Source organism: Balaenoptera borealis, assembly GCF_965194805.1.
Source record: "Balaenoptera borealis genome assembly, chromosome: 9".
In the NCBI taxonomy this organism is placed as follows: Eukaryota; Metazoa; Chordata; class Mammalia; order Artiodactyla; family Balaenopteridae; genus Balaenoptera; species Balaenoptera borealis.
The window spans coordinates 22485529-22499955 of record NC_138873.1 but is presented as its reverse complement, the minus strand read 5'-3'; the positions used below and the strand labels follow the sequence as shown (position 1 = coordinate 22499955).

General features: G+C 40.5%; 2 protein-coding genes across 2 annotated transcripts in view; one reads left to right on the top strand and one right to left on the bottom strand.

Annotated features, from left to right (window-relative positions):
• LOC309635171 (uncharacterized protein) overlaps window positions 1–14427 on the bottom strand; it is a gene marked incomplete at its 5' end in the record, with an annotated part of 53976 nt that overhangs the window by 19502 nt on the left and 20047 nt on the right. Inside the window, one exon of the mRNA XM_082406054.1 lies at window positions 2410–4109. Coding sequence (XP_082262180.1) covers window positions 2812–4109 — 1298 coding nt within the window. The 3' untranslated portion in view covers window positions 2410–2811. The remainder of the gene's footprint in view (window positions 1–2409; window positions 4110–14427) is intronic.
• The window catches only part of ADGRG6 (adhesion G protein-coupled receptor G6), a 133896-nt gene continuing 123029 nt past the window's right edge, over window positions 3561–14427 (top strand). Inside the window, exons 1-2 of the mRNA XM_082406053.1 lie at window positions 3561–4476; window positions 11796–11896. Coding sequence (XP_082262179.1) covers window positions 4355–4476; window positions 11796–11896 — 223 coding nt within the window. The 5' untranslated portion in view covers window positions 3561–4354. The remainder of the gene's footprint in view (window positions 4477–11795; window positions 11897–14427) is intronic.

Sequence of the window (14427 nt, the reverse complement as noted above, 5' to 3'; positions counted from 1 at the left end):
GGATCCCACTCTTATTATGGGGGAGGTATGGAATCCACTTTGAGTACATTGTCAAGAGGGCTGATAATGACTCATGTGTCCGTAGGGAAGGGTGAATCACACAGGTAGTGAGAAGTCAGGCATTGAATGGTTAAAATAACTAGGGCTATGAAAAGTGAATAAGGGAAGGCTGAGGGGAGAGATGATAGCTGTCTTCAGAGATTTGAAAGGCTTTTTGTGGAAGATAGCATGTCCTTGTTCTGAATGGAAGTTGATGGCATGAATGTTTGATTCAATCAACAGAAAGAGGAAGTTTCTCTTAGTTGAGTGTTCTTCAGTGCTAAGGATTCAAACAGATGTTCTGTATTCATTATGTCTGGAATTCTGTCAGAGGATTCCTGTATGCAGAGGAATGTGGCCTGGCACTTTCCATTTTAGGATGATATGTGGGGCAGGCAGAGGCCACCAATATTATGAAATTCCAGGAAATATGCTGGGTGCTCTGTACCATTAGTTCACTGAGTCTGCCTGATGGTCTCATGATTTAAACACTGTAAGTGTTATTACAGATTAGCCTTACGTAGTTTACATAGTAAACTGCCAGAGTTTATAGTGCCAGTAAACTACAGGACCAAGTTTTAAACCCAGGTTGTTGCATTAAAAGACCATGTACTCGCCTCTACACACTCCATTTCCCTTTTGAAGAAAATGAACAAATCCTTAGTTTAAGGACAGAAGTATCAAAATACACAGATTTTACTAATGTACTGACCAGTCACAAGCACTGGCTTCTTGAAATACTTTAGCTATGATTCATGTAATTGTATAGCAATATTAGCACATAAATTTATGAATATTTAACATATAATAGCACATTAAGTATACTACTCCTATCTTTTAGATATATGTACATTTGTTTCCGCTACTACGATGGCTAATTTTATCTGTCCACTTGGCTGGGCCTTAGTGTTCAGATATTTGGTCAAACATTATTCTGAATGTCTCTGTGAAGGTGTTTTTCAGATGAGATTAACATTGAAATCACTGGACTTTGAGTAAAGCATATTACTCTCCATAATGTGGGTGGGCCTCATCCCATCAGTTGAAGGCCTGAATAGAACAAAGACTGACCTCCTCCAAGAAGGAATTCTGCCAGCAGACTGCCTTTGGGCGTGACTGAAACTCTTTCCTGAGCCTCCAGCCTGCTGGCCTACCCTGTAGACTTTGGACTGGCACCTCATAGTCATGTGAGCCAATTTCTTAAACCTCTCTATATACATATACACATCCTGTTGTTTATGTTTCTCTGGAGAACTCTGATAAATTCAGTTATTTATATTTCTTTCTTTGCCCTTGTGTTTCCTGGTTTCTTTTAGCTTTAAAATTCTATGAGTGGAACAACTACATGTGTGAGCTGGGAAGCAGATCCTTCCCCAGTTGAGCTTTCAGGTAAGACCACAGCCTTAGCCAACACCTTCATTGCAGTCTCATGAGAGACAGCGTACTCAGCTGTGCTCAGATTCCTGAACCTGAGAACTGTGGAATAATAAATGTTTTTTGCTTTAATAATATTCTATGACTGGAACTTAATTTCCCTTGAGACAGTCTGGTGTAATAGAGACTGATTTGAATTGCAAGACCTGGGTCCTAGCCTCTGGTCACTTGAATCTGTAGACCTGGGTCCTAGATCCCAGTCACTTCCAGCTAGTTTGTACAGCTCTCACATCTCTGAGTCTCATTTCCCTGTCTGTAGTATGAGAGGACTAGACACTAGAACTTTAGTTTCCCTTAAGTGCTACAGTTCAATGTCTCTATCAATCATATGGTTTCGTCATCAGAATAAATATTGATAAAAGTCACAAGAAGAACACACCCTGGATTTTCAGGCCTCTGGATTTTGTGGCAGTGTTCCAGCGTCCTTTGTGCAGGTAGCTGTCTGTGTTCAAGTCCTGCTCTACTTCTTTTTTGCCACCCCAACTGTTCTCTATCAATAGCCAATCAATGCTATGTACATTTTTTGGCACTTCTGTGTGTGGCCTGTGTGTGGATGCATGTGTGTGCATGTTCACAGTTCAAGCCGGGCTGCTCTGGCTCTGGACGTGTATACAGCACTGGCATTCGGTTTTGCCTCCAGCATTTTCATGGATTAACTGGCAATTCCGAAGGGGAAGGGAATGTCTTTGAGAGTTTGAGTCCTTGTTTTTCTCTTCTCATTTCCAAGGAGGTGTGCCCAGATCCCTTTGCCAGGCAGCTACTCTATAGGAGCACTGGAGGCCAGGCAGTGGACTTTCCCTGCTGAGTAACTGGATTTGCATTTGCAAATCAATCCTGCTGAATGTTACCGGAATATCTACTCAGCCCCACGTTAATATCCCTTCTTTTTTTTTTTTTTTTTAAGTGGTGCAGATTTTAAAAGGAAGCATGACTTACTTAGTCCTATCCCAGAGTCCCAGTGAAGCAGCAGGAGAGGGTTGAAGGAGGAGGGTCCCAGGCCAAATTGTGAAGCAAGCAGTTTGTCACTAGTCCTGCCAAGTTTTGGCTTTCACTGAATCCCTCTGCACCCACTTTCAGATTTCTCAGGCTGTTTCCACCTCATACCACAGCACAAATGCTTCTTTCCAGAAGCGATTTGAACAACCCAAACCAAGGGCAATGGCAAAGCTTTAAAGTGTTTCCACTCCTTGGGGTATTTAGATGTATTTCAACAGAAGACGAAATTCTAAGGCAAAAGGATGGAACTACACGTGTCAACAAATCAGTGGGAGAAGATAGTGGTTGTATTTCTGTGGCGGGCGCGGTGGTAAGCATAGGTATATGGCGACTGCCGCCTGCTCAGCCCCCTCTTAAGGCTGGTCTTCGTCCTTGGTTGGAGAAGGGGGGCTGAGGGACTCTCACCCCCTCTACCCCAGCAGAGACCAAGAGATGTGCTGATGGTATGGGGGGGCTGAGTGTGCTGTGAAGACAGACGGTTCTCACTTCACTCTGATTATTAGAAAGAAAAAGAACAAAAGAAGGGAGAGGGGGGAGAGAGATGTAAGAAAAGGAAGGAGAAGAAAAAAAAAAAAAAAAGCGACTGAAAAGTAAAAGAAAAGCAAGGCAGTGGCCCGGGAACTTGGCGGAGGGGTCCCGCGCGGACCCAGGTGGGCTGGCGGCGCGGCACCCCGGCGAGCAAGGAGGAGGTGCCCACCCCCCCCGCGGGCGTTCCGAGCTGCTCATTTCTCGCGAGGAGGGTCTCCCGGATTCAGGGCGCCCGGCTTTCGCGTGACCTCCGGGTCTGCCCCGCCCCCTCCCCCCGGCTGGCAGCCGCGCCGGGCCTGGAGCCAGTCTCCCACTCCCTCCGGCCCCCGCAGCTTGCCCCTCGCTGCCCGTCGGGGGGAGCGCCTCTCCCAACCCGCAGCGACACTTCTCCCTCCTGCCCCGGGGCGGGATCCTGGGTGGGGCGGCTGCGCCCACGGGACGGTCCCCGCCGCCGAGCACCGAGGCTGGGACCGCCCCAGGGCCGCGCCGGGCCCGGCCAGACGCCGCGCGCCGCCAGGGCAGCAGCACCTGAGCCCGCTGCCCGGGCAGAGCCTCGGCGCCGGAAGCGCGGGCCGGGTGGACCGGCCCCGGGAACAGCCCGAGCCCGCGGGGGGGAGGGGGGGGAAACGAGAGCCACAAAGGGGGTGAACACGTGCCGCCGCGCGCCAGCGGGGCCGAGGACCTACGGAAACGGACCCCTTCACCCACCCGCCCACTGCCCTGGGAGCGCCCGGGGTACCCCGAGCACCCAGCACCAGCTCGAAGGCAGACCCAGCCGCTAAGCTTCAACGTTCTCGCCCTAACTTTCCTCCAACTTCTCTGTAAGGAGGAACCTGCCGCCCCGCCCGCCGCGATCCGCACTTGAACTCCGCGGAGTCGGCCGTCCACCTTGCGCCACCCCGAGCGCCGGCTAGGAGCGGCTGTCGGGAAGCCCCGATGACCTCTCCAGAAAGAGCGTGAAGAAGGCTTCGGCAGCCGCGCTCGGCCCAGGCGCCAGGGCGGCGCCACCGGGGAACTCGGAGCAGCAGAGCCGGGGAAGGTGGTGGAGCATGACCGCGCGGCCCCTGGGGACCTCAGCGCAGTGATGCCGACATGTAAGTCCCCCCTTTCAGCTCAGGATTCCTTCACACCTTTACCTGTGCCTCCCCCCGCCCCACCCCAAGGGCTTTGTAAGGACTTCAACCGCATTGACGGAATAAACCGGTTTGTCTTCACTTGGCCCCTCGAGGCACTGAGGGGCGAGCTGCTGCTGCCGGACGGAGCTGTGACATGTGTGTGCCGCTGGCTTTTTTCCAGCGAGAGGTAAACCTCACGTTTGCGCGGCGTAAAGCATAATAAAAAAGGCAGGGCTTCAAGAATGGGGAAAAGGGTTTGGATTCAAATGAAACAAGGAGTCACCGGCGCGGCTGCTCCGTCCAGGGGCCTCGCCCTGCCAAGAAGCCGCTCTCCTGGATCAGCAAGCACCTGGGAGCTTGGAAGGTACTAGTATGCCGAGAAAATGTTGACTTTACACATTGCCACCCTTGACTGTAGAAGTTATTCTTGGATCTTTGGGTTATTTGAATGGTTTTTTTTTTTTTAAAAAAAAGCGCGCAGAAAAGTTTCACGGTGTACTTTGTAGATTAAAAATAATTAAAGAAGATGCCATTGAACGTGATAAGATCTGTGAAGGGTCTTGTACAGAAGTTGAAGTGGGGAGTATAGGGCGATGAAACGCTTAGAGAAACCTAATGGGTTTTGCCTCTGGAATTGTCATCCAAGTGGTGAGGTGCCTCAGAGCGACCCTGCGGAAGGGCCACCGAGCACCCCCTAGCCTTCCAGAATGGGAAAAGGAAGGTTGTTCTCTGAAGGACCAAGCTTATTTTTGTGGCCAACTCAGAAGTTACCTTTTCTTGTAATATATAATTTTCCCTCTGGTGTTTTGTTTAATGTTGGGCAGACACCCCGACAGACATTTTACTCCCTTCCACTAATATACAAGAGTTTCTAGAAATTGATATTCGCCCTCTCTCCCCCAACTTCTGGAGCCTTATTTATTTCCACTTAAATTTCCTCTTTCAATGTAATACCCGGGAAGAGACAAGCCCCTCAGGCCTTTGTCCATTCCTTGCACCGTCTGCCTCCCTCCCTCCAGCACACATTTTCAAAATAGGAAAAAGTGTTAGTGCCCAGAAGCCTAGCACTTGGCAGCTCTGTTCCTGGTGGTGAGCAGTATAATTAGAAAGGAACCACTTATTTTTATAAAACTGCATGTGAAGTAATTCCACACCTGTGAGTTTTAAAGTTTCATTTACCCAGTGGAATTAGCAAGGTATAACCTGAAAGAATTTATTTTGGGATACAGCCAACAGTCTCATATAAGACTTGTTCTCATATACAGGCAACACATTTTGAATGAATGTGAGTTTGTTTTAAACTTCAGTTTTTTTCTGAAAATATAGTAAGGTTTTTAACAGCAGATATTTGTCTAGCTTCCTTTCAGCTTTCCTAGGTGATTTAAATCTTATGGGGAAAAAACTACATTACACATGAAGAAAATATGAATACCAGGTTTTAAAATAAAAGGTGTGAAACTGATCAACAAGTGATGTAAAAATTTTCTGACTATGAAATTAAGTTATATAGTCCATTTGAATTCTATATGATTAAAAAAATCTTATGTCATTATATAGTAAAAGCATGAATATTTAATCACATAAAATTATGGAGTTTAATACCCTGATTTGAGTTTCTTTATTGAGCTATTTTGACAGAAAGTTTTTCCATTTCTTGCCAGATTATAACTGTTTCTTTTTTCCATTTTGCTGTTTATAATTCATATGGAATGGTTTAAGATTATCTGATTCTTTTTAGATATTAGTATGTTAGAGTATATGGAAGTAATACCAACCTTTCCAAGGTAAATATTCCTACTATCTTGTTGAAAAGCGTTGAAAAGGGAAACATAAACTATATTATCTATCTTTTAAATTTTAATTTTGATGGATTCAAATACACAAATTATTTAAGTATATTTTCTGCCTACTCCTGTGGATAGAGTATATATTGTTACACTCAAGTTCTGGAATTACAGACTTTATAAATATACTTTGGAGTTGTAGTGACTGCATATTTTTCATACCCTAAGAAATTTAATAGATTTAGCAAGACTTGCATTAATTGGTCTCAAGCTGCATGAAGCTACTGTTCCATTTATGGCTTATATAAATTACATGACATTGTGCTTTTCCAGTGTGAATGGTGAATGAGGCTATTGTCTCTTGGCTTATGGGAAATATTAGAAGCTTGTAGCTTTACTGCCCAACTAGACACGTCACTCTGATTTCTGGAAATAACGATTTGAAAGAGAATCAGTTTATATATTAAAAATAAACTGACAACCACTTCCTTAAACCTGACCATTTTTCTGACTGCCCATGTCTTACAAGAGTTTACATGTCTGATGGGATGATCAAAACTTTCTTGAAACTATTTAGACTTTAGACTAAATAGGAAAAGACTTTGTTCAGTGTGTGTGGCATGCTTGGGCAAAAACTACATCTTTCCACTTCATTTCTAATGGGATGACATTATTACATTACCTACATTGGATGACATTAAGAAGCACACTGGGTGACTGGGGCGATAACATTTAAAGGACATTTCAATCGTAACTAAAAATGCCAATAAAACTTGAGTGTGCTACTTGAGTGTCATCTTACTTTCCTTTGTGAGCATTACTCAGGATGAAATTATTTGGAATGCCTTAAGGAAAACTTTAATATTGCTGTATTGAAAACATTTATAGCAGATATGACCAATGCTTAACATATTTAGTATCGAATTGGTTAAAAAATCACAAATCACTAGAAAGAAAAGTATTTATAATGGAAAACTATACAAATGACTTGAATATGACAATCTGAACAAAGGAAATCCAAATGAGACATTATTTCTTCTATCAAACTGGCAATGATTAAAGCAATAATACTCAGTAGTGATGAAAGTGTCATCAGATGAACACTGATATCCTTCAGTGTAAATGTGTATGTGTGTATTTAACTTTATTTAGAAATAGTTTTAAACCTACAGAGAAGTTGCAAAAATAACACAAAAACAGCTGTATACTCTTTACACAGAAACACTTATTGTAAATACTTACCCCATTCGTTTTATCATTTTTCTTCTTCTCTTCTCCCCTCCACTGTCTGTACGTACACACATATACACACACACACAATTTTTTTACTGAACCATCTGAAAGTAACTTACATTCATCAGGGCTTCAGGGTTTACTTTTTTAATTGAAATTTTAATTGAGGTATTTGTCGATTCACATGCAGTTTTAAGAAATAATACAGAGACAGCCCACGTACCCTTTACCCAGTTTCTCCCAATGGTGACATTTTGCAAAACTAAAGTACAATATCACAACCAGGATAGTGATACAATACACCTCTCTTTTTCAGATTTTCCCAGTTTTACATGTATTTGTGTGTGTGTGTGTGTGTGTGTGTGTGTGTGTGTGTATTTCTCACGATTACCTTTTAATTTCATTTATGGTAAAGCCAGTTAGGTACATTATAGCTCAAATAAGGGTCAAGATTTGTGTAGATTTGAAGAATAAATCTTTCTGCCTTTTTGAAGTGGGGGGGGGGGTGAACCCAACTTAATAAAAGAAGTTACATTGAGCAATAGAATAGCACTTCTCTTTTTATTCATTGTTTAGGCTCAGGAACATGATCTTTAACCAGAAAATGAAACAAAATTGTAAGCAGGCTTGAATAAACCAAATTACCATTCTTTTTACTCTGGAAGAATTAAGGTATTCTCTGTGCTACTCATGTCCCTTTCCGAAAGGATTTGCCATAGAAATACAGTTGGTATATGGAGAATGAAGTTATTTCTGACTATTGCTGATATTAAGAGAATTAGTACCATGTTAATTTCTCCACCAATTTCAAACTTTCTTCACTAATTTCTCTTTGTGACTTTTAGGGGAGTCAGTAGGAGTAAAGAGATGGAAGACAGTAGGTTTTTTAGATTTTAATACATTTGGATTAAATGACATCTACAAGGAGTCATATCGACATTTAAAACAATTCCTATAAAAGGGTTGAGTTCTAAAGCTTTCTGACACAGGATTTAAGTATATTGTATCTTGTAGCCTATATACATTGAAAAGGAGAGTGAGTTTGCAATAGAGGTAGCTTCGTTCTCAAAAAGGACAGTTGAGTTGGAAGGCAGGTGACACAGGGGGTCTTTCTGGCTCTGACACCACTGATTATGTGATCTTGGGCAAGTAGTTTAACATCATAGTTTTTTCATCTGTGAAATGATAGGTTTTATTGCATAACTTTTAGATTATTTTCAGGTTATAGAAGTCTATGACTCTCTTTTACTTAAAAAATATTCTTGTTCTTTTCAATAGACCTTTGAGGCCACAACTTGAGTGACACAAAATTATACTGTGTTTTTTGTAGTTCCTGTTTATAACCTTAGTAACCCTGTTCAGGATTTTCCATTCTTGTGAGAAAGTTGTTTAAATCCCAGGGATGTGTCTTTGCTAATTGGTCCCCTGAGAAGACATACAGTGCTTTCCTTCCTCTGTTCTATTCTTAATTTATTTGTTTCTGTTCTTCAGTAAACAGTAAAGTGGATGAAGGGTGGCGTGTCATATGGTTTATGTTGGTTACAAGTTCTTGCCCTGTCCTGGGTTCCTTTTCTGTACAAAGTGATGGAGTCCTGAGAACTGGAATGCATTAAGCCCGTGGTTGTCCTTTGCAGCTCTTGTCTGATAGGATTGCAGGCAGCTTTTATAAAATAGCTTCAGGAGTGAATATGGAATTCCTAAGTGTCGGAACCTTTCATAGCAAAAAAAAGTTGCATGAGCACGTGAAATAGTATTGTGTTGCTAAACTAATGAACATCATTCCCTGAGTATTGTTTAGAGAGCACGGGAACATAAGAGGAGGCCACTATTCACATATTGATAACGGAGGATTGTCATGCGCCACAAAGATTAAGAAGCTAGGAGTTCTCCTGGGCTGATACTTCCTTCTATTAATATCTATAAGGCTGGCAGCCAGGCTTCACTGGTTTGCCCCTTTATTCCTCTGGGCCTCAGTTTCCTCCTTGGTGAAATGAGGAGGTTAGACTTCATCTTTGGTCCTTCCAGATGATAACGTCTTTGAATATATAATTGTTCTTTTGTTTCAGAAGCACACTCATTCATCCCCAGCATGAATGGGAAACACCTCATTCATCCAGCATCAATGGGAAATGGACCCATTCTTCCAAAAAAGTGAACTTGCCATGTGACAAAAGTTTACAGGCTACCCTTTTTAAAGCGCTCACTAAGTTCCATACAATGTTACATCTAGTTCTTTTTGGTGGATAGTATTCTATTTACAGAAGAGAAAATAGGCTCAGAGTTTAAGAACTTGACCCTGCCCCCAAAACATACGGTAAATAGAAGCACCAGGATGTAACTACGTGCTATTCCAGAGTTCACATCCATTATTATTACGTTATTATTAATGACTCACTATAACATCTTGCTTCTTGTAAGCAGTAACACTGATTTTAATTTCAAATATTTTGGATGGATGTATTTGAAAATATACCTTCCATACAAAAACCCTCTATTTTTATTATTATTATTTTAAAAAAATTTTTATTGGAGTATAGTTGATTTACAATGTTGTGCAAAATTGCTCTTTAGAACGTAGCCTTTTTCTCATGTAGAATTTCCCCTAGGAGCTGCATGATGCTGGAGCTTGTAGTTTGGTGAATATAAAAACATGTCCTGAATATCAGATACTATTTTAAATTTCTGTAATAATGGCATACATGAATAATCCATTTCTTCTCTGTTCTAAGTGGATCCCAGAAGTAGCCACAAAGTCAATAGATTGGTTTTGGCTTATAACATTGATCCTATTGTCTGTTCCTCGTTAAGTCCTTTCTTTTGGTTTTGCTGTTGACAGAATAACCACACTTATATTAGAATGCTCGGGATGGTAGTAAAAATAAAAATAGCTAACATTTATTGAGCACTTGCTGAATGTTAGGCACATTTCTTAAATGACATGATTTGATTTAATCATCCAGCTTCTCCATAGACTAGATTCTATTGTTGTTCCTATTTTACAGGTGAAAACTAGGAGGCACAAGGTGGTGAAGTCAATTTTCCAGGGGTTGCATAGCTCATAAGTAGCAAACCCAGGTCTGTCTGCCTCTAGATCTTGTTCTCTTTGTTATTTAAGTAGTCTCTAACAGTAAAAGACAGATTGAAAATGCAGGCTTAAGGCAAGTGCAAGAACCAGTTTGATGTCTATTTTTGCTTATACAAGTATTTCTCTTACCACTTTCTGGTTTTCTATTTAGTATTATACACTTTATTCCAGATAAGCAACCTGCAGGAAAAAAGGTATTACTCTGGCCCTAAAGTATCTTATTAGTTGCTCCTCTTTTTAGAAATAAAATGACTCTCGATTACCACTTATAATCAAAGTAACTCTCTTTGGGGATTTTAAGATCTGGAGTTTTCTTACTGCTACTCACCTCTTCTTCCTGCCTCATGACTCTTCTGCTCAGCAGTTCATTTATGGTCCCTTTTTGTGACTGACTTTTACAGCTGCTGCCCCCTTCAGTGGTTTGCCTTTTTTGATAGGGCTGAGTCAATGAAAGGTGTCACACCACTGTCTGAAGCCAATATAATATGTATGTCCCCATCTAAATCATTAAGGATAATTTTGAGTTTAAAGATGACACTGTTGGACTTCCCTGGTGGTGCAGTGGTTAAGAATCTGCCTGCCAATGCAGGGGCCACGGGTTCGATCCCTGGTCCGGGAAGATCCCACATGCCTCTGAGCAACTAAGCCTGTGCACCACAACTACTGAGCCTGCGAGGCACAACTACTGAGCCCACGTGTCACAACTGCTGAAGCCTGTGCGCCTAGAGCTGGTGCTCTGCAACAACAGAAGCCACAGCAATGGGAAGTCCACGCACCGCAACGAAGAGTAGCCCCCCTCACCGCAACTAGAGAAAGCCCGCGTGCAGCAACGAAGACCCAACACAGCCAAAAATAAATAAATAAAGTTTTAAAAATGTTTAAAAAAACAAAATGAGACTCTTGTACGGAGAATTATTTGAGAGTTTTCAAAGCAGCACCCCTCCATCTAACGTCATTTATTAGTTTTATAATACTTGGTGTTTACTAGCCATTTAAAAACTTTGATAGCTATTATTATATATAAAGAAATTAATCTTTTAGAACGTTAGTGCTTCTGTACTTAATTTTAGGGGAAGGAAGAAAGTTTGGGCACTTTAATTTTCTTTTAAATATTTCCATTTGTGAAGCAGCAGATGTTATAAAATGAAAACATTTCCCTAGAGCCTAAATTTCTGGGAGATTATAGAAGAGGTTGATAAAAACATCCTCTTGCTACTCAGATGGGTATGTGACTGGTGATGCCGAAGGTTGATGCCGAAATTGGTTTTTTTTTTATAAGTGACTTTTTTCTTGTATTATCTGAATACTTCCCCATCTTCATGAAGAAATCGTCTATTATATATTCGTTGATAAAGAAGGTGCCACCAAGTGGCAAATAAAATGCATGGATTTTTTTGTTTTGCCTAATTAGCTTAAAGGGGATGCTTAGTTTATCATCTTCAAAGTTTCTTTTTTTTATCTGGAAGCAAGGCTGAATCTGAAGGTTCCTATTTTCCAGTACCTGCTGGAAACCTACAGATTTTATTGACCGAATGCTTTACTGAATCTAAGTGTCCTGACTGTTGCTTTTTTCCATGACAGGATGTTTCACTCAGGCCGAATGTGGAGCTGTCATTCGAAATGGAAGCCAAGTTCTCTTTTGTTCTTATTTGCTTTATATATTGTGTATATTCCTCCCTCAGGTAAGTAAGACTCTTTTTCAAACTCAGAATTTAATAATGATTACATTGCCTTCAGTATAAGTGTGCCTTGTATTTGTTGACGTTTTCTGTCCTTACAGGCTTTTTCTGTCCATGGCCTCTCATTCCTCTTGAATTATGTGTGAATTCTATTACTTTGATCATTGTTTTATTTTCTAATGAGTGTATTTCTTTAATCTTAGCTACACTTCTTTCAGTTTTATTTATCTCACCCATATTGAATGATGAGATAGCTACATATCTGACATTAAAAATGTGCTAGCTGTTTCTTCTACAGTTGAATAAATACACAGTACTTAATTCTCTCTTTTCAAGTTTTCATTCAGTTCTTTATGAAAAGTAAAGTATAGGCTTTGCTATTTTTATTTATTGCCAAGTATCAGACAGGAATTTGAAATTAAGTTTTTAGATCATGAAGGTTATTTAGTTGACTTAAAATAATGTGACAAAGTTAATTTTAATTACAGTACTTTTGGGATGAAAATATTTAATTTTTAAAAAGAGTACAGTTTTTTTCTCAACTCTGAAATAAGACCTTTTTAGCTGTTATTGAAAGCCAAATTTTCTATAAACAGCTAATTATATGAATGAGCCAATAAGAACTTGAGGAATGTGAATGATCTTTAAAAGTTATCTGGTTTTGTTACTTGAGCAAACTGCATTTTTCTTAAGTCCATTTTGTTTTACACTTTTAATTTTTTTTGCTGTTGTCTTTATTCAGTTTATTATATTTTCCTTTAGAATGAAGTCATTACTCATGAAGTCTCATGTATTGATTACTTGGGATTTACTCAAGATTTTATACATTCCATGTTTATAACATACCTATATGTTATTATAAATAATACATTTAACAAATCTGGAAATAGATTACCTGCTAAAATTGCTAATTCATGGATCAAGATATTTAACTAGTGTTTAATATACAAATACTTTTTTCCAAGCCATCAGGTGGTTTCAGCTACTTACTTGGGAAATCCCTGGTACTTGTTTGCTAGCTTCAAAACAAAATTGATCTTTGAGTGGTTTTTTTGGTGTATTTGTTTCAATTTCCTTATAAAGTCTATCTTTCTGTTACTTTCATTGCCAGAAAGAGGAAGCACACTTGTAAAGAGATCTGAAAATTATATATACATTAGATTTTTATCATGTACAGTGTTGAACTGTTTCTTAACTTTCAAAAGTGACCCTCCAAGAGCCAATTACATGGTGTAAGGTAAATTATGAGATTAAAATTCATTTTTGTTAGGTCATAGCATTTGTAAATTTTCAAGCCTACTTCAAACCTTAAATTGGGACTTTTTATTTTAGATGTCAACATTTTATTTGGTATATGCACCTTCATTATTTTAATCATTTGAATAAATGAAACACATGTTTTTAGACTAAGTAAATGGGGTCAACTGGGCTGAGACTAGGATGGGGCAAGGGAAGCACCTGGGATGTAAAATTTAAGGAGGCGCTTATTCTCAAGGGCATGGGAATCAAAGTACTTAAATGTGTTTTTAAGTTACTGTCTGACACAAGAAATCTTTTTAAAATATTTCTTTTATCACCCCACATGGTGTGTACATCACCTAAGGCTTTGTGACAGCTAGTTACCTGTGTTTTCTCGTGAAGCCAGAATGTTTTGTGTCTATATATCTTAAATTTGACTCACTTAAAATGCCACCACCTCCCACATGAATATTTGAATTCACAGAAATACATTAGGGGCTATTATTGGCATTTTAATATCAAAATTGTGCCTTATAAGTAACTCAGTATAGGGTTTGTTAAAAAATGCGTAGTGAAACTTTAGCTATATCTAATTTTCAGAGTCCTGTCTTTCAATCATGGTGTAATACCACTATATTTTTGAAGAACATCTGGTGCTTAACTGTGACTTATGTCTCTGTATAGGCAATCTTTGACTTTTTTCACTTCTCTGGATGGCCCCTAGGTGATCTCATCGAATCCAGTGGCTTTCAGTGGCATCTTGATGCCAGTGTCTCCTCAGTCTTTATCTTTGTACCCGGCCCCTTCTTGGACCCGGAGTCATTTCTTGGGTTCCTTATTCTCATACACTTGGATATATAATAGTCCTCAAACTTCACATGTGTGAACAGGGTTCTTTTTTTTTTTTAATATTAATTTTTTTAAAAAATTTATTTATTTTTGGCTGCGTTGGGTCTTCGTTGCTGCATGCGGGATTTCTCTAGTTGTGGTGAGTGGGGGCTACTCTTCGTTGCGGTGCATGGGCTTCTCATCGTGGTGGCTTCTCTTTGTTGCGGAGCACGGGCTCTAGGCTCACAGGCTTCAGTAGTTGTGACTCGCAGGCTCCAGAGCGCAGCCTCAATAGTTGTGGCGTACGGGCTTAGTTGCTCCATGGCATGTGGGATCTTCCCGGACCAGGGCTTGAACCCATGTCCCCTGCATTGGCAGGCGGATTCTTAACCACTGTGCCACCAGGGAAGCCCTGAACAAGATTCTTGATTCCTACCTCCGATCCTCAAATATGCTTCACTCTCATG